This window comes from Carcharodon carcharias, chromosome 4 (assembly GCF_017639515.1).
Source record: "Carcharodon carcharias isolate sCarCar2 chromosome 4, sCarCar2.pri, whole genome shotgun sequence".
NCBI classification, from domain to species: domain Eukaryota; kingdom Metazoa; phylum Chordata; class Chondrichthyes; order Lamniformes; family Lamnidae; genus Carcharodon; species Carcharodon carcharias.
The window spans coordinates 63,073,590-63,097,929 of NC_054470.1; the positions used below are offsets into that span (position 1 = coordinate 63,073,590).

The 24,340-nt window shown below is 42.5% G+C and overlaps 1 protein-coding gene across 3 annotated transcripts in view; it reads left to right on the top strand.

Moving 5' to 3' along the window:
- melk (maternal embryonic leucine zipper kinase) overlaps positions 1–24,340 on the top strand; it is a 121,708-nt gene that overhangs the window by 39,796 nt on the left and 57,572 nt on the right. For all 3 annotated transcript variants that reach the window (XM_041185412.1, XM_041185414.1, XM_041185413.1), the window contains exons 6-7: positions 2,754–2,822; positions 10,730–10,822. In XM_041185412.1, the coding sequence (XP_041041346.1) occupies positions 2,754–2,822; positions 10,730–10,822 (162 nt within the window). The remainder of the gene's footprint in view (positions 1–2,753; positions 2,823–10,729; positions 10,823–24,340) is intronic.

A 24,340-nucleotide genomic window follows, 5' to 3' on the forward strand; every position in this document is an offset into this window, starting at 1 on the left:
GTGTGAGAACCAATATGAGGGAAGTATCTGCATGACCTGATATTCTCCAGCCTACCTGATGCAGATACATCTGTACATGATAACATTGGTAGGCGCGATAATAGCACAGACTTTGTGGAGTCCTGTCTTTGCATTGAGGATACCTTCATCGTGTTGTGTGGCACTATCATGTTATATGTGGGATAGGTTCAGAAGAGACCTAGCAGCTCATAACTGGGTATCCATGAGGCGCTGTCCACGATCAACAATCATATTCCTTCACAATCTGTGAATTGTGGTTATAATGCAGAACTGAATGCGTGATGGCAGTAACAACATATTTTGGTTAAGATGAATGATCTCATGGCCAATGTATGAAATCAGCATTTAGCACTTCCTGCCACATCCAGTTGTAAAAGTGGTGAACAATTAAACAACCAAGGAGAAGGCTCCATGAACGTCCCATCCTCAGTGATGGTGGGGTCCAGCATGAGAGTGCAAAATACGAGGCTGAAGCCTTTGCACTGCTCTCTAATTGTAGAGTGGATGATCCATCTCGGCCTTCGCCCTGCATTCCCCACCATCACAAATGCTAGACTTCACCTAATTCAATTCACTCCCAAGTGATATCAAAAAATTACTGAAAGTTTTGGATATAGCAAAGGCAGTAGGCCCCCACTACACCCCAGCTGTGGTTTTAAAGACTTGTGCTCCAGAACTAGCCAAACACTGGCATCCACCTAACAATGTGGAAAATTGCTCAGGTAAGTCCTGTCCACAAAAAAGAAAACAAATGCAATCCAGCCAATTGCCTTCCCATTATTCTACACTCATCTTCATAAGTTCACTGATGATTTTCATCGACAGTGCTATCATGTGGCACTTACTCACCAGTAACCTGCTCACTACCTGGTTTGGTTTCTGCTGAAATCACTTGGCTTCAACCTTAGTCCAAACGTGGACAAAAGATTTCACCCCTCTCCGTATATTCACTCAGTCTGTGGAAGGGTCATGAGGACTCGAAACGTCAACTCTTTTCTTCTCCGCCGATGCTGCCAGAGCTGCTGAGTTTTTCCAGGTAATTCTGTTTTTGTTGTGGACAAAAGAGCATTATTCCAATGGTGAGGGGAGAGTGACTGCCTTTGAAATCAAGGAAGCATTTGACCAAGTGTGGTATCAAGGACATATGAAGGCTGGGTTTCCTGAGGCTTGGGAATCCTGTCGCATAAAAGGAGGTAAAAAGGACCAGATCCATGAGGCAAGTGCTTTTATGGCACTGCTTATGGACCAGGACGAGCAAGTGTGTTTCCTCTGCTGCCTAAGTTTAAGACCCCACAATGGCCAACTTCCCTGTGATCTTCCCTAAACCACTGCAATCCCCTACTTTACTGGCATCCGCTCTCTGGTTGTGTTCTCACTCGACAGGCAGTTAATCTGTCAGTCTGGCTGTCCGTTGGGCAGGAAATCTATGGAGAAAATGTAAAGGCATCATGTGGTTAATTTCAACTTTACATCCTGTGTTCTTGAAAGGAATTTTTTAAACTCTACTGTGCTGTATCTCTCTGCTTCCCGGTAATGCCCCATGTATTATTTAACCTGAATAAATCTAGTAATTTTAATCTGCATAGTATTTTCTGTCTCACAAGAGAAGTGGAAACATGGTTAAAAAAAAAGCATGCAATTTCCATTGGAATAGTGAGGTAAATAATCCTGCATATGCTGTTCTACTAATGCCAGATACGCAAGAACAAGTTTCAGTTTATAGGGCGCGCAGTTTATGGAAACTGTTGGAGCTCCATGAACACGAAAGGAAGAAATGCAGAATTCCAGCCAGAATTATTTTAGTCACTGAAGGATATTGCAGAAAAAAATCCATATTTTGTTAGATATCTCAATTTTAAATGGCATATTGTGGGTGAAATATATTTCAATTGACTTTTTAAGTGCTTTAAATCTGACTTTTGCCAGGGTTGTCTTGATGGATCTATTATATGGTGTAGCTCATTACATTATATACACATTAGCCAGACTAGTTCAGCTGCAAGCATTGTGTAATTCTAGCTTGAACTTGTGTGACTTTTGAATGTAGTTGGGAAATGTAGGTTTGTGTATGAAACAGAAACGACAGTTTCATGAATTAAGTAAATTTATTTAGTAAACTTCAACAGCACAACAATGAAGCACTGAAAAATTACAGTGATGTATCATTTTGGAACCTTGCCTAGAAATCTGTTTCTAATATCCAACCAGATAAAGATTGACAATTTTATGTACTTATAATTTTATCCTTATCTTAACTCCCAGGCTGGATATTCTGTTGGCTAGAAACCAGGCTAAGACCCACTTTGTTCCTTTGCTGTGTTCACATCTATGTGCAGTATGAGTCGTTTCCTGGAGAGCCTCTGGGCTCCCATGACACATGCATACTCCTATTTCATTATTGTGTAACAGTATGTTTGTTGGGTACCATGTGGCCTCTACATGAAGATCATTTAACAGAATGTATTAACTTGCCAAGCAGGTTTGATAGGATTACGGTTTCCAGCAGTTGAACATGTTGGAGCTGTAATGATGGGCCAGCGTTCTGGTGCATATGTTTTGGACATGCAGATTCTCTCAGGGTTTGGAGAGATGTTTTCCCTCAAATCGTGCAGCTCGAGATTCAACTCGTGATTTTCCAGAACTTATTGATCATGGTGACCAGATCTTGATACAAGGCCAGCTTTTCAGTTTCTGTGTTTGTAATAAGTATTCTAACTTTTTTTCTTGCATAGGAAAATCTACTGATAGATGAAGATCATAATTTAAAGCTAATTGATTTTGGCCTATGTGCAAAACCCAAAGTAAGTACAGCTTTTGCTGCAAAAAGTTTGTGTTACCCATTTAGTTTTGTGAAGTTGTTGGTGTATTTTAAATACAACATTCTGGTAACATTTAGGTTACAATGCTTCCATAGAACAAACAATTTAATTGGTTAAATTTATAACCTTTTGGCCAAAGGTCTTTGAAGCTTCAACGCTGATGCATCTGCACTGCAGTGATACCTTGTTATATGTTCATCATGGTGACCTGAGCAGTTGATCTTTTGCGTTGTATTTGGAAGTTTATATTATCCATATTTTCTACAGTCATTGTACTTCTGGTTGCATGGTTCTTGTGGTACTCAAACTTGGAACCAGAAAAAAATTCGTAAGATGCTATATTCTGTCCACTTTACTTATTGTACAGATTTCTAAGGTATACGGAAAAGATCTGTGAAAGAAAATAGGGGCCTTTGAAATATGGATGCTGAAGTGTATGCTTAAAACTCCATTTACAGACAATAAGGCAAACGAAGAGGTGCTTAAAATTGCATCAGCAACAAGAACTCTAAAAAGTGACGTTCAGAAAAGAAAATGTCAGTATTTCAGCCATTTGATCAGAGCTGAAAAGCTACAGAAATCTCTTCTAGAGGGACAAGGTGGAGGGCAGCAGAAAGAGGGTCGACCTAGACGTAGTTGATGACAGATGTCACAGAGCTGTTGCAGACAAGCTACAGTGAATGTGTGAGGATGGCACAAGATAGACAGACATGACATACCGTGACAGCAGATCTGGTAGGAGTAGCTACAAGCAGCAGCAGCAACTGCTTGTGGGCTAAGTACTTGGTGCCCTAAATTTCATGAGCTGCTGACAACAATAAAAGTCTAAGGGTGGAAAGAAGCTTTTTTTATTCTTGGTCACTGTGCTTCAGCTTGGTTGTAGAAATATTATACGTTTGACAGAATACAGCAAATCATGTATTTATTCAACAAATCCTAAATGTAACTAGTTAATTCTTCAATCTCCCTGCTTTGCTGTACTGAAGAAAGAACTTGTATTTACATAAGGCTATCACAACCTACGAACAGATCGAAGCCCTTTATGGCCAATTACTTACTTTTCGAAGTGTAGTCAATGTTGTAATGTGGGAAACGGCCAGGACACAAAAGCAATAATGAAATAAATGGCCAGATCGTTTGTATTTGAGTGTTGGTTGAGGAACAAGTATTGGCCAGAATACCGGGAGAACTCCCTAGCTCTTCTATCGGCATCTTTTATGTCCAGCTGAAATGGCAGACAGAGTCTCATTTTAAAGACGGATCCAAACTGAGCATACCACGAGCTCCTTTCTGCAAATGATTGACTTGTGCAGCTGCAGTTTTCTAACCTTGCTCACATTTAAAATGCTATCCTGGGAGAATCAGGAGTGCTAATCTGCTAAGAATCTACACATCCTTTAAGCTAATAACTTTTGACATATGAAAAATGTATTTTCAAAAAGCTTTAAATTGGCATAATGTCATATGAACAAACATACGAATTAGGAGCAGGAGTAGGCCCCCCTGCACCTCGAGCATGCCCTGCCATTCAATAAGATCATGGCTGATCTGAATGCAACCCCAATGCCACATTCCTGCCTACCCCCAATAACTTTTCACCCCCTTGTTAATCAAGAATCTATTTAGCTCTGCCTTAAAAATATTCAAAGACCCTGCTTCCACCACCTTTTTGAAGAAGAGAGTCCCAAAAACACTCAACCCTCTGAGAGAAAAAAAAATTCTTCTCATCTGTCTTAAATGAGCGACCCCTTATCTTTAAACAGGGACCCCTAGTTCTAGATTCTCCCTCAGGATCTTACTGGTTTCAACTAAATCACCTCTTAGTCTTCTAAATTCCAGTGGTTAGAAGCCTAGCCTGTTCAGCCTTTCATCACTGGACAAATTGCCTATACCTGGTATTAGTCTAGTAAACCTTCCCTGAACTGCTAACACATTTACATCTTTCTTTAAATAAAGAGGCCAGTACAGCTCCAGATGTGGTCTCACCAATGCCCTGTACAACTGAAGCATAACCTTCGTACTTTTATAATTAATTCCCCTCACAATAAATTATAACATTCTATTAGCTTCCCTAATTACTTGCTGAGCCTGCATCCCAACCTTTTGTGATTCATGCACCAGGACACTCAGATACCTCTGAATCCCATAGCTCTGCAATCTCTCACCATTTAGATAATAAGCTTTTTTACTCTTCCTGCCAAAATGAATAATTTCACATTGGCCTACATTGTACTCCATTGCCAGATGTTTGCCCCATCACCTAACCTATCTGTCACTTTGTAGCCTCCTCATGCCCTCTTCACAATTTACTTTCCTACATATCTTTCTGTTGTCAGCAAATTTAGCAACTATTCCTTCGGTCCCTTCATCCAAGTAATTTATATAAATTATAAAAAGTTGAGGCCCCAGCTTTGATCCCTGTGTATACCGCTTGACACATCCTGCCAACCAGGAAAAAGACCCATTTATGCCAACTCTCTGTTTCCTGTTAGCTAGTCAATTTTCTGTTCATGTCAATATGTTACCCCCTATTTTTATTTTCTGCAATAAACTTTGATGTGGCATTTTATCAAATGTCTTCTGGAAATCTAAGTACAGTACGTCCACTGGTTCCCCTTTATCCACAGCACATGTGACTCATTCAAAGAACTCCAATAAATTAGGTTAAACATGATTTCTCTTTTACAAAACCATATTGACTCTGCCTGATTGCCTTGAATTTGTCTAAATGCTCTGCTGTAACATCTTAATAATAATAACTTCTAACATTTTCCCTATGATAGATGTTAGGCTAATTGGCCTGTAGTTTCCTGCTTTCTGTCTTTCTCCCTTTTTGAATAAAGGAGTTATATTTGCTACTTTCCAATCTAATGGAACCTTCCCTGAATCTAGGGAATTTTGGAAAATTAAAATCAGTGTACCAACTATCTCACTAGCCACTTCTTTCAAGACCTTAGGGTGAAGTCCATCCGGACCTGGGGATTTGTCAGTCCACAGCCCCAACTATTTGCTCAATACCACTTCCCTGGTGATTGTAATTTTCCTGAGTTCCTTCCTCCCTTCCATTTCCTGATGTACAGCTATTACCAGGATGTTATTTGTGTCCTCAATAGTGAAGACCGAAGCAAAATTTCTGTTTAATTCATCTGCCACCTCCCTACTTTCCATTATCAATTCCCCAGATGCACTTTCTATAGGACCAACACTCACTTTGTTAACTCTTTTCTTATTTAAATATCTACAGAAACTCTTACTGTCTGCCTATGTGTTACTAACTAGCTTTCTCTCATACTTTAATTCTTCCCTCCTTACTATTCTTTTTGTCATACTTCGCTGTTCTTTATATTCTTTCCAATCTTCTGATCTGCTACCTGTCTTGCATAATTATATGCTTTTTCTTTAAGTTTGATGCTGTCTTTAACTTTTTTTAGTTAACCACACATGATGGGTTCTCCCCTTGCAATTTTTCTTTCCCATTGGAATGTATATATTCTGTGTGTTCTGAAATATCCCTTTAAATGTCTACCACTGAACTTCTATTGATATATCCCTTAACCTCATTTGCCAGTTAATTTTAGCTTTCATGCCCTCATATTGCCCTTTTTTAAGTTTAAAATACTAGTCTTGGACGCACTCGTTTCTCCCTCAAAATGAATATAAAATTCAGTCATATTATGATCACTGCTACCTAGGGATACCTACACTAGGAGGTTATCAATTAATTCTATCTCATTGCTCAATACCAGGTCTAGTATAGCTTACTCTTTGGTTGGTTCCAGAATGTGCTGTTCTGAGAAACTATCCCGAAAACATTCTATGAACTTCTCAACTATGCTATCTTTGCCCATCTGATTTTTCCAGTTTATATGTAGATTAAAATCCCCCATGATTATTGCTGTACCTTTCCGGTGAGCTCACATCATCTCTTTTATACTCCGTCCTATTGTCTAGTTACAATTAGGGGGCCTGTACATGACTCCCACAAGTGACTTCTTGCCTTTATCATTCCTCATCTCAACCCAAACTGCTTCTATGTCTTGGTTTCCTGAACTTAGCACATTAGAGAGGGATGACCTAATGCCATCATTAATTAACAGAGCCATCCCTCCACCTTTTCCTATCTACCTGTTCTTCCTAAATGTCACGTACCTTCAATATTCAGGTCCCAATCTATGTGATCCTGTAGCCATGTCTCTGCAATGGCTATCAGATCAAATTTATTTATTTCTATTTGTGCTATCAGTTCATCTGTTTTGTTTTGATGCTATTTGCGTTTAGATACAGATACTTTAGTTTTGTCATTATTTTTGTACTGTCTAGCCTTATCTGCTGATTTGATTTTAGATTTGTACTCTCTGTCCCTTCCTGCAACAGTCTATTTATCATTTCCCATTTTAATACTGGTCTCTCTTGCCTTGTCTCTACTCTTTTTGGTTTACCACATCTCCCCAAATTTGATCCCTTGCCCCCACTATTCAGTTTAAAGCCCTCTCTACTTCCTTATTAGGCGGCTCGCGAGGACACCAGCCCCAGCATGGTTCATACGTAGACTGTCCCAACAGTACAGACCCCTCTTTCTCCAATACTGGTGTCAATGCGCCATAAACTGGAACCCACTTCTCCCACACCAGTCTTTGGCCCACGTATTAATTTCTCTAATCTTATTTGTCCTATGCCAATTTGCACGTGGCTCAGATAATAATCCAGAAATTATTACCTTTTGAAGTTCTGCTTCTTAATTTGGCGCCTAGCTTGTCATACTGACTATGCAGAGCCTCCTTCCTTATTCTACCTATGTCATTGGTACCTACATGGACCACGACCACTGGATCCTCCCCCTCCCACTGCAAGTTCCTCTCCAGCCCTGAGCAGATGTCCTGAACCCTGACACCAGGCGGGCAACACAGCTGTCTGGACTCTCACTCGTTGTTACAGAGAACAGTGTCAATCCCCCTTACCATACTGTCCCCTACTACCACTACATTCTTTTTTGCTCCCCCACTTGGATGACTTCCTGTACTACGGTGCCATGGTCAGTTTGCTTATCCATCCTGCAGCCCCCACTCTTAGCAATACAAGCTGAGAGAACCTCAAACCTGTTGGACAATTGCAGAGGCTTGCACTCCTGCCCCCTGGGTCCCCATTACCTGCCGCACTCACAGTCACATCCTCCTGTCCCTGGCCACTGACCAAATCAAAGACCCTATTCTAAGTGGTGTGACTGCTTCCTGGTATAAAGCATTTGGGTAACTTTCCCCCTCCCTGATGTGTCGCAGAGACTGCAGCTCAGCCTCCAGCTCAATGACTGAGCCGACGTTCCTCGAGCCACAAACACTTAGTGCAGTCATGTTTGCCCTGGATCACAACGTTAGCTCCCACATGCTGCAGCCTTGACTCATCACCTGTCCTGCCATTCTTAATGTGTTTTAAATAATTACCTAATTATATTAATCACTTATATTGCTTTCTTATATATTTTATTAACTTTACCACCAAATTGTGTACTATTTTAAACCTTAGGGATGGAATGGAACTTACACACTTACCAGATACTCACCAAACGGTTAGCTCCTTTCCGTGTAGTAGAGCAAGAACCAATTCCTATGGGGTGAGAAAGATAGCAGGGGAAATGAACAACTCCTTCTCTGAACTCCCCTCTCACCAAACTCCAAGTCTTCAATCAATTAGTCGGCTGCACACCCATTTGCACACCTTGTAATCTTACACTGCAGTGTGATACTGAAGGAATGCTACATTGTTGGAAGTGCTGCCTTTTAGCTGAGAGGTTCTGTTCGAGTAGCCATGAAAGGTGCCATGACATTTTCTGAAGAAATGTAGTGAGTCCTCCCAGTGACTTCGCCACCATTTGTCCCTCAATTAAGATGACGGAAAAATCAGGGGCTGAATCTTCTGGTCGGCGTGCGGGGGCAGACCTGACACTCCAATGCGTAAAATGACACGTGATGACGTCGGGCATGTGTCCCAATGGCACTGTGATATTTGGTCCGTCGGGCGCGTGCCGGAGTCAGCTGCGTGCCCACTGAAATGTCAACAGCCTATTAAAGCCATTAAGAAAGTAATTAAGCTAGTTAAGAACGCTGCCTGTCCAACCAAGGTAGGCGGGCAGCTGAAAACCCCAAGCAGCCTTCGCGTTTCTCAGGAAACCTCATCCATGGATGGGATGAGATTCCCTGAAGCTTTTATAAAATCAATAAATTAATTTTCCCACCTTCACAAACATATCCCAACTCATGTGACACTGAATAGAGAATAAAATATTTTAACAAATAATCTCCCCGAGGCAGCTCTGTGCCTCTGGGACATTGCCGTGCTCTTTTGCAGGCATGCAGCTGAACCTTGCCATTTTATGTGGGCAGGCCAATTAAGGCCAGCCCGGTGTGACACGCACCCGGAAGTGCTGAGTGCTCCCTGTACGGGCGGGGGGAGTTGGCTGAGTCGGGGCCTGCGCTTTTCGGCGTGAAATAGCGCAGAAATCTCCCTGAGGCACAGAGAAAAAAATAAAGATGTCCCCTCATGTGATTGTGTCACATGAGCTGGGACATGTCAATGAACTTTAATTAAAACTTTCATTCAATTATTAAACACTTCATGAAACCTCATCTCGCCTGTGGATGAGGTTTCATGATAAATGCAAAGGCTGCCTGGACTCTTTTCCTGCCCACCAACCTTAAGATTGGATGGGCAGCTCCGTTAAATGTTTCAATTACTATTTAAATGGCCTTAATAGGCCTTTGACAGTTTGGGCCCACAGCCGACTCCGGTGCGTGCCCACCGAACTGAAAATCTGAATGATGCATGGTGACATCGGGACACATGCCTGATGTCGCCGCGTGTCATTTTACGCATCAACGAGCAGGCCATGCCCTCGCTCGCCGACTCGAAGATTCTGGCCTTGATCTTCTTTGCTTTTTTGTGGAACATTACGAGCATAATTTGTGTATTCGTCCACATAAGTGCTTGAACCAAAGAATGGTTTTGAAGTGTTTTGGGACATCCTGTGGTTGCTATGCAGCTGTAAATTTATTCTCTTTAAAGGAAGATTTGTAGGTAAACAGCCTCTTAAAAACCCTGAACCCTCTTATCACTAAGATGTATTAATATGGACCTGATATAAGGATGTGCTATTAAGTACATCAGCAAGGTGCTGAGATGCCTGGTGTCTTTGTAAGTTATATCTTGAGGTTAATCTAATGGAATCTCCATACATTGACTGGAGAGAAGATTGATCCCAATGAAACAAATATCAAGGAGGCAGTTATGCACCAAGTTTCCCTATATCTGACGTTACCCTACTTTGTTTGCTCCATTATTTGCAAATCGAGCTGATTAGGTTGATTGCAATTTATCCCTTCAACACAGCCAAGGAATTTACTTATCTTGAAACGCCTCAGCCTTCAGTTCTTAACAACCTAAATAGATTAATGTTGTCACATCTATGATGAGACCAAGTTAATTTGAATGATCTTTTGGAAGTCTGTAAAGGTGGTGTGTTATTAATTAACCAATAGAGTTTGCGAGTGTTATGCAGCTTCTTTTGCTAGTAGTAAAGTAAAATATGTTGGTCTTGGCATCTGTAATATAGAGGGAAACTACTAACTAGATTTTGTGCTGCTGGTTATTACCCTGCGACTGCTATTGGAAAGTAGACATTAGGTAAAGCTGACCAGGGTAACTATGAAGAATGGTAACCTAGGCTGGTACTTGAGGAATGCCAAACAGGGGGCCTATGAATTTAGGAGAGGAAGTTACAATAAGGGATAAAATTGGCAATGTAACTGAACGTTTCTTTGACTTAAGAGTTTGTAGAACTTTTATATTCTGATTGTGTGCATAGACGTCTATTACAGCTTCAGTTTTATCTATTGCAGGGTGGTTTAGATTACCATTTAAAAACATGCTGTGGCAGCCCTGCTTATGCAGCACCTGAACTTATTCAAGGGAAGGCTTACATTGGCTCTGAGGTAAGTGAAGTACTCTATTGAAATAGTTTGTATTCAAATATCAAAATTAAGGACTGTTTTAAACAGATTACTTCCTCAATCTGGTGAAGATCTTTCCTACTCATAAGACAAATCTTGCATTTGGTTGCTCCATCAAGACTCCTGAGATGTGGGAAACAAAATATGGCATCATAACCTGCCTGACTGACTCTTCTAATCTTGAATGTGACGCTATTTATTCATCTTGCAGCCCAATTAGGAGTACTCCATTTGGCCCACAGTGCCTGTGCCCTCTCTTGAAAGGACTCTTTATTTAGTTCCATTCCCTTGCCCTTTGCCATACACTTTAATATCTCACAAATATTGCTTCAGTTTCCTTTTAAAAACAATTTTGGGTTCTATTTCTTTGACTTTCTGATGGGGCATTCCATGTTCTAACAAACCTCTGCATAAAAATATCATTACCCTCTCTTCACTTTCTTGGTGGTGATCTTATACTTATGCCCTGTGGTTACTAACCCAAAGATAATTGGAAATGAGTTTTCCTGACTTCAAAACCCCTCAATTTCAAATACCTATCACATCTCCTTGTAACTTTTTGTTGAAATGAAGGTTTCCATGGTCATACAGTTGTCTTCACAGTTCACCAAACTACTTATTTTTGTACCATTGGCGAATTTTGATTTTGTGTCCCATGTAGCTAAAGCCAGATCATTTAACATTGGTCCCAAAATGTGTCCTAGAAAACATCACTGTTTAGATCTTTCCAGCCTACATCTTTTCAACACAACACTTTTTTTCTCTCCTTTTAGACAACTTCCTATGCATGCTGCCACATTGTCTTTAATTGTGCCTTTAATTTTATCAGCAAACCTTGCACATGGCATCTTCTTAAGTATCTTTTGATAATCCTGCTACACCCAGTTGTGAATGGTGATGGACAATTAAACAGCTAATCGGAGGAGGAGGCTCCACAAGCATCTCCATCCTCAATGAGGGAGAAGCTCAGCACATCTGTGCAAAAGACAACCACCTTCATCCGGAAGTGCTGAGTGGATTATCCATCTCCGTCTCCTCTTGAAGTCTCCAGAAGACAGATGCAAGGCTGCAGGCAATTTGATTCATAGTGTCATTACAGCCAATCAGCCCATTGAGTCTATGATGTAGAGTAAATCCGGTCAGCCCTATTGCCTGTGAAATTTCCTATTGAAAGCATTGATTGTCTTGCTTCTACCACTCTGATAGGCAGTGAATTCCAGCTCATTACCACCTGTCGTGTTTAAAAAACAATTCTTCTTCACTTCACCCACTGTCTCTCTTGCCCAAAACCTTAAATCTGTGTATCCTAGTCCTTGTACAATCAGCTAATGGAAACAGTTTTTCTTTGTCTAACTTATCTAAATCTGTCATAATCTTGTACACTCATATCAAACCTCCCTTGCTCCAAGGCAAAGTTCCAGCTTCTCTAACCTAAAATCCCTCATCCCTGGAACCATTCTGGTAAACTTCCTCTGCACCCTTTTGGACCTTCACACCATCACACCATGTGATATAAACAGCTGAGCACATTGGATACAGCAATGGCAACATCCTAGCAGTGTTTTTGAAGACTTGTGCTCCAGATGTGGAATCTGTATGGGTAGAGCTGAGAAACACTAAGGGACAAAAAACGTTAGTGGGTGTTGTATATAGACCCCCAAACTGTAGTGGTGATGTTGGAAATGGTATTAAACAGGAAATTAGAGAACCATGTAATAAAGGAACATCTGTAATTATGGGTGACTTTAATATGCATATAGATTGGGCAAATCAAATTAGTAACAATACCGTAGAGGAGGAATTCCTGGAATGTATACGGGATGTTTTTTCTGAACCAATACATTGAGGAACCAATGAGAGAACAGGCCATCCTCGACTGGGTATTGTGTAATGAGAAAGGAATAATTGACAATCTAGTTGTGCGAGGCCCCTTGGGGATGAGGGACCGTATTATGATAGAATTCTTCATCAAGATGGAGAGTGACGTAGTTGATTCTGAGACTTGAGTCCTGAATCTTAATAAAGGAAACTACGATGATATGAGGTGCGAGTTGGCTATGATGGATTGGGAAACGTTACTTAAAGGGATGACGGTGGATAGGCAATGGCAAACATTCAAAGAGTGCCTGAGTGAACTGCAACAATTGTTTATTCCTGTCTGGCGCAAAAATAAAACAGGAATGTTAGCCAAACCATCGCTTACAAGGGAAATTAGAGATAGCATTAGATGCAAGGAAGAGGCATACAAATTGGCCAGAAAAAACAACAGACCAGAGGATTGGGAGCAGTTTAGAATTCAACAAAGGAGGACCAAGGGATTGATTAAGAATGGGAAAATAGAGTACGAGCTTAAGCTTGCAGGGAACATAAAAACTGAATGTAAAAGTTTCGATAGGTATGCGAAGAAAAAAAGATTGGTGAAGATAAATGTAGGTCCCTTACAGTCAGAAGCAGTGGAATTTATAATGGGGAACAAAGAAATGGCTGACCAACTAAATGCATACTTTGGTTCTGTCTTCACAAAGGAAGACACAAATAACATACCAGAAATGTTGGGGAACACAGGGTTTAGTGGAGGGAGGAATTGAAAGAAATCAGTATTAATAGGGAAATGGTGTTGGGGAAATTGATGGGATTGAAGGCCAATAAATCCCCAAGGCCTGATAATCTACATCCCAGAATACTTAAGGAAGTGGCCCTCGAAATAGTGGATGCATTGGTGGTTATCTTCCAAGATTCTATAGACTCTGGAACAGTTCCTACAGATTGAAGGGTAGCTAATGTAACCCCATTATTCAAAAAGGGATGTAGAGAGAAAACAGGGAATTATAGACCAGTCAGCCTGACGTCGGCAGTGGGGAAAATTTTAGAGTCCATTATAAAAGATTTAATAGCTGAGCACTTGGAAAACAGTGGCAGAATCGGACAGAGTCAGCATGGATTTACAAAAGGGAAATTATGCTTGACAAATCTACTGGAATTTTTCAAGGATGTAACCAGTAGAGTTGATGAGAGGGAGCCAGTGGATGTGGTTTATTTGGACTTTCAGAAGACTTTCAACAAAGTCCCACATAAGAGATTAGTGTGTAAAATTAAAGCGCATGGGATTTGGGGTAGTGTATTGAGATAGGTAGAAAACTGGTTAGCAGACATGAAACAAAGAGCATAAATAAATGGGTCTTTTTCTGAAATGCAGGCAGTGACTAGTGGGGTACCACAGGGATCGGTGCCGGGACCCCAGTTATTCACAAAATATATATTAATGATTTAGATGAGGGAATTAAATGTAATATCTCCAAATTTGCAGATGACACAAAGCTGGGTGGGAGGGTGAGCTGTGAGGAGGATGCAGAGATGCTTCAGTGTGATTTGGACAAGCTGAGTGAGTGGGCAAATGCATGGCAGATGCAGTATAATGTGGATAAATGTGAGGTTATCCATTTTGGTAGCAAAAACAGGAAGGCAGATTATTATCTGAATGGCTATAAATTGAGAGGAGGAATGTGTAATGAGACCTGGGTGTCCTCGTACACCAGTCACTGAAGGTAAGCATGCAGGTGCAGCAGACGGTAAAGAAGGCAAATGGTATGTTGGCCTTCATAATCAGAGGATTCGAATACAGGAACAGGGATGTCTTGCTGCAATTGTACAGGACCTTGGTGAGACCACACCTGGAATATTGTGTGCAGTTTTGGTCTCCTTATCTGAGGAAGGATGTTCTTGCTAAAGAGGGAGTGCAGCAAAGCTTTACCCGACTGATTCCTGGGATGGCGGGACTGACATATGAGGAGAGATTGAGTTGATTAGGATTATATTCGCTGGAGTTCAGAAGAATGAGGGGGGATTCTCATAGAAACCTATAAAATTCTAACAGGACTAGACAGGGTAGATGCAGCAAGCATCTTCCCAATGGTGGGGGAGTTCAGAACTAAAGGTCACAGTCTGAGGATATGGGGTAGACCATTTAGGACTGAGATGAGGAGGAATTTCTTCACCCAGAGAGTGGTGAGCCTGTGGAATTCGTTACCACAGAAAGTAGTTGAGACCAAAACATTGTATGTTTTCAAGAAGGAGTTAGATATGGCTCTTGGGGCAAAAAGGATCAAAGGGTATGGGGAGAAAGCGGGAGCAGGCTATTGAGTTGGATGAATGGCAGAGCAGGCTCGAAGGGCTGAATGACCTACTCTTAGTTTCTATGTTTCTAGAACTAGCCACGCCCCTAGCCAAGCTATTCCAGTACAGCTACAGCATTGGCATCTATCCAACACTGGAAAACTGCCCTGGTATGTCCAATCATCAAAAAAGAGGACAAATTCAATCTAGCCAATTACCGCCCTATCGGTCAACCCTCCGTAAAATGATGGAAGGTGTTGTTGAGAGGAAGTTACGCAGCAATAACCTGCTCACCAATGCTCAGTTTGTGTTCTGCCATGGCCACTCAGCTCCAGTCCTCACTGCAACTTTCGTCCAACATGGACAGAGAGCTGAATTTCGGAGGGAGGTGAGAGTGATTGCCCTTGACATCATGGCAGCGTTGGCCGAGTGTGGCTTCAAGAAGCCCTAGCAAAATTGAAGCCAATGGGAACTGGGAAAAACTTTCCAATGGCTAGAGTTGTGCCTAGCTTAAAGGAGGATGGTTGTACTGTTGGAGGTCAATCATCTCAGCCCCAGCACATCACTGCTGAAGTTCCTCAGGGTAGTGTCCTTGACTCGGCCATCTTTGGCTTCTTCCTGAATGACCTTTCCGCCGTCATTATATCAGAAATGGGGATCTTCACTGATGATTGTAGTGTTTAGTACCATTCGCAACTCCTCAGATAGTGAAACAGTCTCTGTCTATATGCAACAAGACCTGGACAAAATTTAGACTTGGGCTTTTTTGTGGAAAGTAACATTCATGTCAGGTAATGATATCTCCAAGAGAGAATCCAACAGTTTCCCTTTGATGTTCAATGGCTTTATCGTTAACATCTGGGGAGGGGTTTCCATTGACCAGAAACCAAACTGGATCAGCCATATAAAATGTTGTGGTGACAAGAGCAAGTCAGCTCTTCTACGGTGAGTTTCTCCCCAAAGCCTGTCCATCATCTTGAAGAGACAAGTCAGGAGTGTAATGAAATATTTTTCACTTTCCTGGATGAGTGTAGCTGCAACAATACTCAAACTCAACAATATCCAAGCCAAAACAGCCTGCTTGATCAGCACCCTGCCCAACACCTTAAACTTTCACTCCCTCCACCACCAGTCCAGAGTGGCAGAGTGTGTAACATATGCAAGATGTATTGAGCAACTCTCAAGGCTGCTTTGATAGAACGTTCCAAACCGTGACCTCTACCACCTAGAAGAACAAGGTTAGAAGATGGATGGTAACACCACCACCTGTAAGTTCCCCTCCCCTCTAAGCCACACACCATCCTGACTGGGAACTATATCATCGTTCCTTCACTGTCACTGCGTCAAAATCCTAGAACTCTATTCCTAGCAGCATTGTGGGTGTAGCTACGCTACATGGACTGCAGCGGTTCAAGAAGGCGCTTCATCACCAACTTTTCATGGGTAATTAGGGATCAGAACAAATGAAATAGGAGCAGGAGTAGATTGTATGGCCCATTAAGCCTGCTCTGTCATTAAATACTATCATGGTTGATTTAGGCTTCAGCTCCATTGTCCCGCCAGCTCCCCTTAATTCCTGAGAGAGCAAAAATCTGTCTATCCCAGCCCTAAATGTATTCAATGATGGAGTAGAGAGTTCCAAAGATTCACAACTCTTGAGTAAAGTAATTTCTCCTCAACTCAGTCCCAAATGATTGACCCTTTATCCTGAGACTGTGTCCCCTTGTTTTAGATTCCCTGACCAATGGAAACATTCTCTCAGCGTCATCCCTATCAAGCCTCTTCAGAGTTTTGAGTTCAGAGGCAATGAGATCGCCTTTCATTCTTCTAAACTCCAGAGAATATAAGGCCAATTTACTCGACCTTTTAAAGGACAACTCTATGACCCCAGGGACCAATTTAGTGAACCCTCGCTGTACCACCTCCAATGGAAGTATAGACAACAAGGGTAGGCACCAAATGCTGTCCTTGATCACGTCCCACGCTTACGTCCCATGAACGAAGTTTAAAAAACAATCCATACAGAGAATAGCCACTACATTTCCTTTATCAATGCACACCATTATTTCCTCTAAGAATGCTAGAATAGACTTTCTGCTATAACTTAATGCATATCTTTCTGGGTTTATCTTACATTATAAGCAATGGATGTTTACTTACTGCTAATGTTGGCCTAATTGATCTAGAATTAACAGGTTTTTTCATTTTTTACCCCTTCTTGAACAGAGCTGTGACATTGGCAACTCTCCAATTCTCTAAAATAACTTCTATGTCTAAGGATGTTTTGAAAAGCTGTGGCCAGAACTCTGACTTCATGAGCATTCAATGATCATTACCCCAGGGCCCAGTCACCCTTCTGATTTCCACCCATTCTTTCTCTTGCTTATCTACAGTTATCCTCTCTGTTGCTTCACTTCCTCCATATACCCTTTCATTCAAAATAACACCCTCTTCTGGGAAATGTAGTAAAGTAATTATTTAGTACCTTCACCCTTCCTTCAGTCTCTGTAAGTTAATTTCATTTTTAAATGGCCAACACCTCCTTTAACTATATTTATAAAATATTTTACTATTTTCCCTTTTATTACCTCCTAGTCTTTCTTCATAACTCCTTAATTGTCTTTTAGACATTTTTCTGTTCCCTTTTTTGTTTTTTGCTATTTGGCTTCTTTTCTATTAGCCCTAGGGTTGTCATATGCCTCTGCTTTAACATTTAATTTTAATTTCTCTACTTATCCAAGCAACTCCAGCTTTTGCTGAACTACCTTTTACCACACATGGATGTAGAATATGAGACATATTCTACATCCTTAATTATCTCTTGTTGGAACATTTAGGTTTTTTAATAAGTAACTCATCAATGCCACTTTTAATAAACATCCATCTCCCAAAATCATGAGCCATCTGGTATAATGTTCCAACATTTGTTTATACAGCACATTCAAATTTGAATGTAGCGACCACATAGGTGGCACTAGCTAATTGCTGCCAGGCAATTGCCTTAGTTTTAATGTTATAACACATGAAGGAGCAATAGCTATAACAAATAGACTCCTAATTGTCCTACAGTCGTAGGTTCTTGCAGCACAGAAAGAAACCATTTAACAAGTCGTGCCTGTGCAGGCTTTTTGAAATAACTGTTGCATTTAGTCCCACTTTTCATCCATAACCCTCGTAAGTTTCTCTTTCTTAAGCACCTGTCCAACTCATCTTCAAAATCATTTATGGAATCAGCTTACCACCTTTTCATCTGGTATATGTCATTTTTTAACAATTGAGTAAAAACATCTACCCTCTAGATATTTTGCCAGTGATTTTCCATCTAAGACCCACTTGCTAGAGGGAATACTTTTTCTTGACCTACTCTGTCAAAACATCTCATCGTGAAAATCGCCTATTAAGTCTCCTCTTAACCTCCTATTCCAAAAAGAACAGTGCTTTTCTAACTTCTCCTCGGGGCATAGGGCAAATGAACACATTTGGTCTCTCAAACATGTTCTTCCATGTAGTGAGATTATGGCCGGCCAAACTCTGTGATGGATTTTACAGATACTGCCCACCCAACCTGCCCTGCTTCAGGTGTGCTTTTGACTGGGGGGGAGAGAGACATGTAAAATATGAGGGGTGGCAAGCCCACTACCTAACTACCACCCACCACCACCACCGCCCCCCCCCAACCCCAAGCAGTCCTCCATAATAAGGTTAACAAGGTAGGTAAGCAGGCATCAAAACCAACAGCTTTCCTGCCATTTTTAAATAATTAATGCTCAATTAAGCTTGTTACCAAACTAATTGACCTGAATAATATGCTGCCCATGCCATAATGAGGTTGAAGTGGGCAGGCAATTTTTAAAACGCAAGTTGTAAAAAGGTGGGAAAGAAGTGAGGGGCACTGTGCACATCGGAGGCACCTCCCACCCTCACACTTAATATCATGAAAATGTTGATCAGATTGGTCCTTATCTTCTAAATTCCAGGGAATACAATCCTAGTTTGTGTAATTGCTCCTCCCCATTTAATCCTTGGAGTTCAAGTCATCATTGTCTTTGTTATTGAATTTCCTGCATGCCTAAAATCATTTGTGTCTTATAACATGGCCGTAGAGCCCAATTGCTGACCTGCATGGCTTTCCACTGTGCAGCCAAGAATGAATTGTCTGATTTCTGTTCTGACTGCCTGGCCTTCCTAGCTTGCTCTTTGTCCTTACCTGCCTGTATTCTTTGCTATATGAAGGAAACAACACCACGACTTGAGATTGCTTCCCAGTTCTGTCTTATGCATTTTTCTCTCGGTCTCTGATGGCCCTGCCCCCTTCCCATAGGCCTGTCTTCAGGGAGGCCTTGAACTTTAATCTCTGCGTACCTCACAGGCATTGTCCAGGTATCATTTTGGTTAATATATGCTGTACTCACTCAGAGGGCAAATGTATCCTTCCTAAGCTATGGTACCCACAGCTGCCCGCAATACTCCAGGAGTGGTCTAACCTAGGGCTTTGTGTAGCTGAAGGGTGACTTCTACCCCTTCGTATTATAGTCCTCTGGATATAAAGCTCAGAATTCCATTAGCCCTTTTGATTATTTTCTGTGACTGTTGCCGATATCCAACGATCTATTGTAGCTGGACCCCTGCAGTTTTCAGCTTTTCACCAATTGGAAAGAACTCTGCTCCATTCTTTTTAAGTGGATGACCTCTCACTTGCCTACATTGCAATACATTTGCCACAAGTCAATAGTTTGCCTTCAATTCCATGTTCTTTAACCTTAGCTAACAGCCTCTTATGAGGGGCTTTCAAGGATTAAATATTTCTGCCACTTGGCAGAATTCTGACTTTGGGATCATGGAATTCCACCCTTTAAACTTTTTTTCCAACATCCATTGCTGCAAATGTGTATTTGAAAAAAATCACACTTACAAACGCAACAACAGAAAGGGAACAGACATGCCATTGATTCTGGCGGAGGGGTGTGTTTGTGTCTGTCAGCAGTGTGTCTGTCCCTGGCTCCCTGTACTAAGCCAGTGTGTTTCAGATGTGGGGCCAGAGGAAAGGATCGAACCCGGTGTGTGTGCATGACATAAAGCACGGGGACAGTTCCAAGATCAAATGTAGCCCAGAGCACAAGGCAGCCAGGCGGGTCGGACTTCACTGAGAATGGATGCTGACTGGGAGGAGATCAGGCAGCTGGCAGCCAACTTCAAGTGCAGAGGTACAAGAGTGCTGCTTTTATTTTCCCTTCCCCATCCTGCCTCTGCTGATGGCACTTGCTTCCCAGGTCAAATGTGCCCTGGGCGAACTTTTTTTTCTCTCTCTCAATAACTGCAGATTCCCTGTAGGCAATGACTGGTGAAAGCAATTTTTCAGACTGTTGTGCACCTTTGGCCTGCAGATCTGTCAGTCTGCGGAACAGCTCTGTTGAACTTTTGTGTGCCAAACTCATTTGCTTGGTTATAAAGTGCTGTGCCCTAATCTCTGTATTCTCCAAAACTGCTCAGCTTTATTGACCAGCAGCGAAAGTTGAATTGCATTATTAAAAATTGGCATAAACAATTGTGATGTTAGAAAACAAAGATCGTGTATTTTGTTGTGGCAAACCTTAAGGCATTAGCAGCTGAAGGCACAGCCACCAATTTTGGAGTGATTAAAATCAGGGATGCTCAAAAGAGTGAAATTTAAGAAGTGCCGATTATTTCTGAGGATTGTGGAGCTGGCAAAGGTTATTGAGATAGCGAGGGGTGACGTCATGGAGGAATTTGAAAGCAAGGGTGAGTTTTAAAGTGGAGGCATCGCTTAAGCAGGAGCCAATATAGGTCAACGAGCACAAGAGTGATAGGTGAACAGGACATGGTGATTAGAGATACGGGCAGCAGAGTTTTTGATGACCTCAGGTTTACAGAGGATAGAATATTGGAAGCCAACCAGGAGTGCATTGGAATAGTCAAATCTAAAGGCATGGATGACGGTTTCAGCAGCAGATGAGCTGAGGCAGGGGTGGAGACACACAATGATGGAAATAAATTATCTTCATGATTATGCAGATAAATGATTGAAAGTTCATATTAGGATCAGAACAGTTTGGTTCAACCTTAGAGGGATGAAATCAGTGGCTAGGGAATGGATAAAAACAAAAAAACTGCGGATGCTGGAAATCCAAAACAAAAACAAAAACAGAATTACCTGGAAAAACTCAGCAGGTCTGGCAGCATCGGCGGAGAAGAAAAGAGTTGACGTTTCGAGTCCTCATGACCCTTCGACAGAACTTGAGTTCGAGTCCAAGAAAGAGTTGAAATATAAGCTGGTTTAAGGTGTGTGTGTGTGTGGGGGGCGAAGAGAGAGAGAGAGGTGGAGTGGGGGTGTGGTTGTAGGGACAAACAAGCAGTGATAGAAGCAGATCATCAAAAGATGTCAACAACAATAACACAAAAGAACACATAGGTGTTAAAGTTGGTGATATTATCTAAACGAATGTGCTAATTAAGAATGGATGGTAGGGCACTCAAGTTATAGCTCTAATGGGGGTGGGGAGAGCATAAAAGATATAAAAAAAGGTAAATAAAATAAATAAATAATTTTTTTCTTTTTCTCTTTTTATAATGGAAATAGGTGGGAAAAGGAAAATCTACATAATTTATTGGAAAAAAAAGAGAAAAGGAAGGGGGAAACAGAAAGGGGGTGGGGATGGGGGAGGGAGCTCACGACCTAAAGTTGTTGAATTCAATATTCAGTCCGGATGGCTGTAAGGTGCCTATTCGGAAGATGAGGTGATGTTCCTCCAGTTTGCGTTGGGCTTCACTGGAACAATGCAGCAAGCCAAGGACAGACATGTGGGCAAGAGTGTTAAAATGGCAAGCGACAGGGAGGTTTGGGTCATTCTTGCGGACAGACCGCAGGTGTTCTGCAAAGCGGTCGCCCAGTTTACGTTTGGTCTCTCCAATGTAGAGGAGACCACATTGGGAGCAACGAATGCAGTAGACTAAGTTGGGGGAATGCAAGTGAAATGCTGCTTCACTTGAAAGGAGCGTTTGGGTCCTTGGACGGTGAGGAGAGAGGAAGTGAAGGGGCAGGTATTGCATCTTGTGCGTGGGCATGGGGTGGTGCCATAGGAGGGGGTTGAGGAGTAGGGGGTGATGGAGGAGTGGACCAGGGTGTCCCGGAGGGAGCGATCCCTACGGAATGCCGATAGGGGAGGTGAAGGGAAGATCTGTTTGGTGGTGGCATCATGCTGGAGTTGGCAGAAATGGCGGAGGATGATCGTTTGAATGCGGAGGCTGGTGGGGTGATAAGTGAGGACAAGGGGGACCCTATCACGTTTCTGGGAGGGAGGTGAGGGCGGATGCGCGGGAGATGGGCCGGACACGGTTGAGGGCCCTGTCAACGACCGTGGGTGGAAAACCTCGGTTAAGGAAGAAGGAGGACGTGTTTTTGAAGGTAGCATCATCGGAACAGATGCGACGGAGGCGAAGGAACTGAGAGAATGGGATGAAGTCCTTACAGGAAGCAGGGTGTGAGGAGCTGTAGTCGAGATAGCTGTGGGAGTCGGTGGGTTTATAATGGATATTGGCGGACAGTCTATCACCAGAGATTGAGACAGAGAGATCAAGGAAGGGAAGGGAAGTGTCAGAGATGGACCACGTGAAAATGATGGAGGGGTGGAGATTGGAAGCAAAATTAATAAATTTTTCCAAGTCCCCACAAGAGCATGAAGCGGCACCGAAGTAATCATCGATGTACCGGAGAAAGAGTTGTGGAAGGGGGCCGGAGTAGGACTGCAACAAGGAATGTTCCACATACCCCATAAAGAGACAGGCATAGCTGGGGCCCATGCGGGTACCCATAGCCACATCTTTTATTTGGAGGAAGTGAGAGGAGTTGAAGGAGAAATTGTTCAGCGTGAGAACAAGTTCAGCCAGACGGAGGAGAGTAGTGGTGGATGGGGATTGTTCGGGCCTCTGTTCGAGGAAGAAGCTAAGGGCCCTCAGACCATCCTGGTGGGGGATGGAGGTGTAGAGAGATTGGACGTCCATGGTGAAGAGGAAGCGGTTGGGGCCAGGGAACTGGAAATTGTTGATGTGACGTAAGGTGTCAAAGGAATAACGGATGTAGGTGGGAAGGGACTGGACAAGGGGAGAGAGAAGGGAGTCAAGATAATGAGAAATGAGTTCTGTGGGGCAGGAGCAAGCTGAGACGATCGGTCTACCGGGGCAGTTCTGTTTGTGGATTTTGGGTAGGAGATAGAAGCGGGCCGTCCCAGGTTGGGCGACTATCAGGTTGGAAGCTGTGGGAGGGAGATCCCCAGAGGAGATGAGGTCAGTGACAGTCCTGGAAACAATGGCTTGATGTTCAGTGGTGGGGTCATGGTCCAGGGAGAGATAGGAGGAAGTGTCTGCGAGTTGACACTCAGCCTCCGCGAGGTAGAGGTCAGTGCGCCAGACAACAACAGCACCACCCTTGTCAGCAGGTTTGATGACAATGTCAGGGTTGGACCTGAGAGAATGGAGTGCAGTAAGTTCAGAGAGAGACAGGTTAGAATGGGTGAGAGGAGCAGAGAAATTGAGACGACTAATGTCGTGCCGACAGTTCTCAATGAAAAGATCAAGAGAAGGTAGGAATCCAAAGGGAGGGGTCCAGGTGGAGGGAGAATATTGGAGATGGGTAAAAGGATCCGTTGAACTGGGACAGGACTCCTGCCCAAAGAAGTGAGCCCGGAGACGAAGACGGCGGAAGAAGAGTTCAGCATCATGCCGAGCCCGAAATTCATTGAAGTGAGGGCGTAAGGGTATGAAACTAAGTCCTTTGCTGAGCACTGAACGTTCAGCATCGGAGAGGGGAAGGTCAGGGGGTATAGTGAATACACGGCTGGGGTTGGGATTGGAAGATGGGGTGGGGACAGAGGGACAGGCCGGGGTGGAGGGTCCTAGATGGGTGTTGGTGTCGATGAGTTGTTGGAGCTTGCGTTCCTTAGCCCTTGAGAGAAAGAGAAAAAGTTGCTTGTTGAGGCGTCGGATGCGCCGAAGGATAAAATGAAACTTGGGGCACGCGCAGCTTTGAAAATAGTTTGTCATGGAGATGGCCAGTCTTGATGGTAATAGAAGGTAAACAAAGAGAAAACTAACGTTTCTACCCACTTGAGATCTAATAATTACACCCATCTGAAGTGGCTTACAAACATTTGCATTCACTACAGGTCATAAAAAGTGCTTTGGTTGCACGATATTTTCAAACTTTTTTGTCTTCTGTCGCTCTTATCCCTGGACTTTAGCAAACTCCTTCTGAAAGTCCATAAAAGCAACATCCATAGACATTCCCCTGGCAAATACTTTAATTCCCTCTTCTAAAATATTTAAGCAGGTTCGTCAAGCATGACCTATCCAGTAAAAATCCTCTTAAATGAT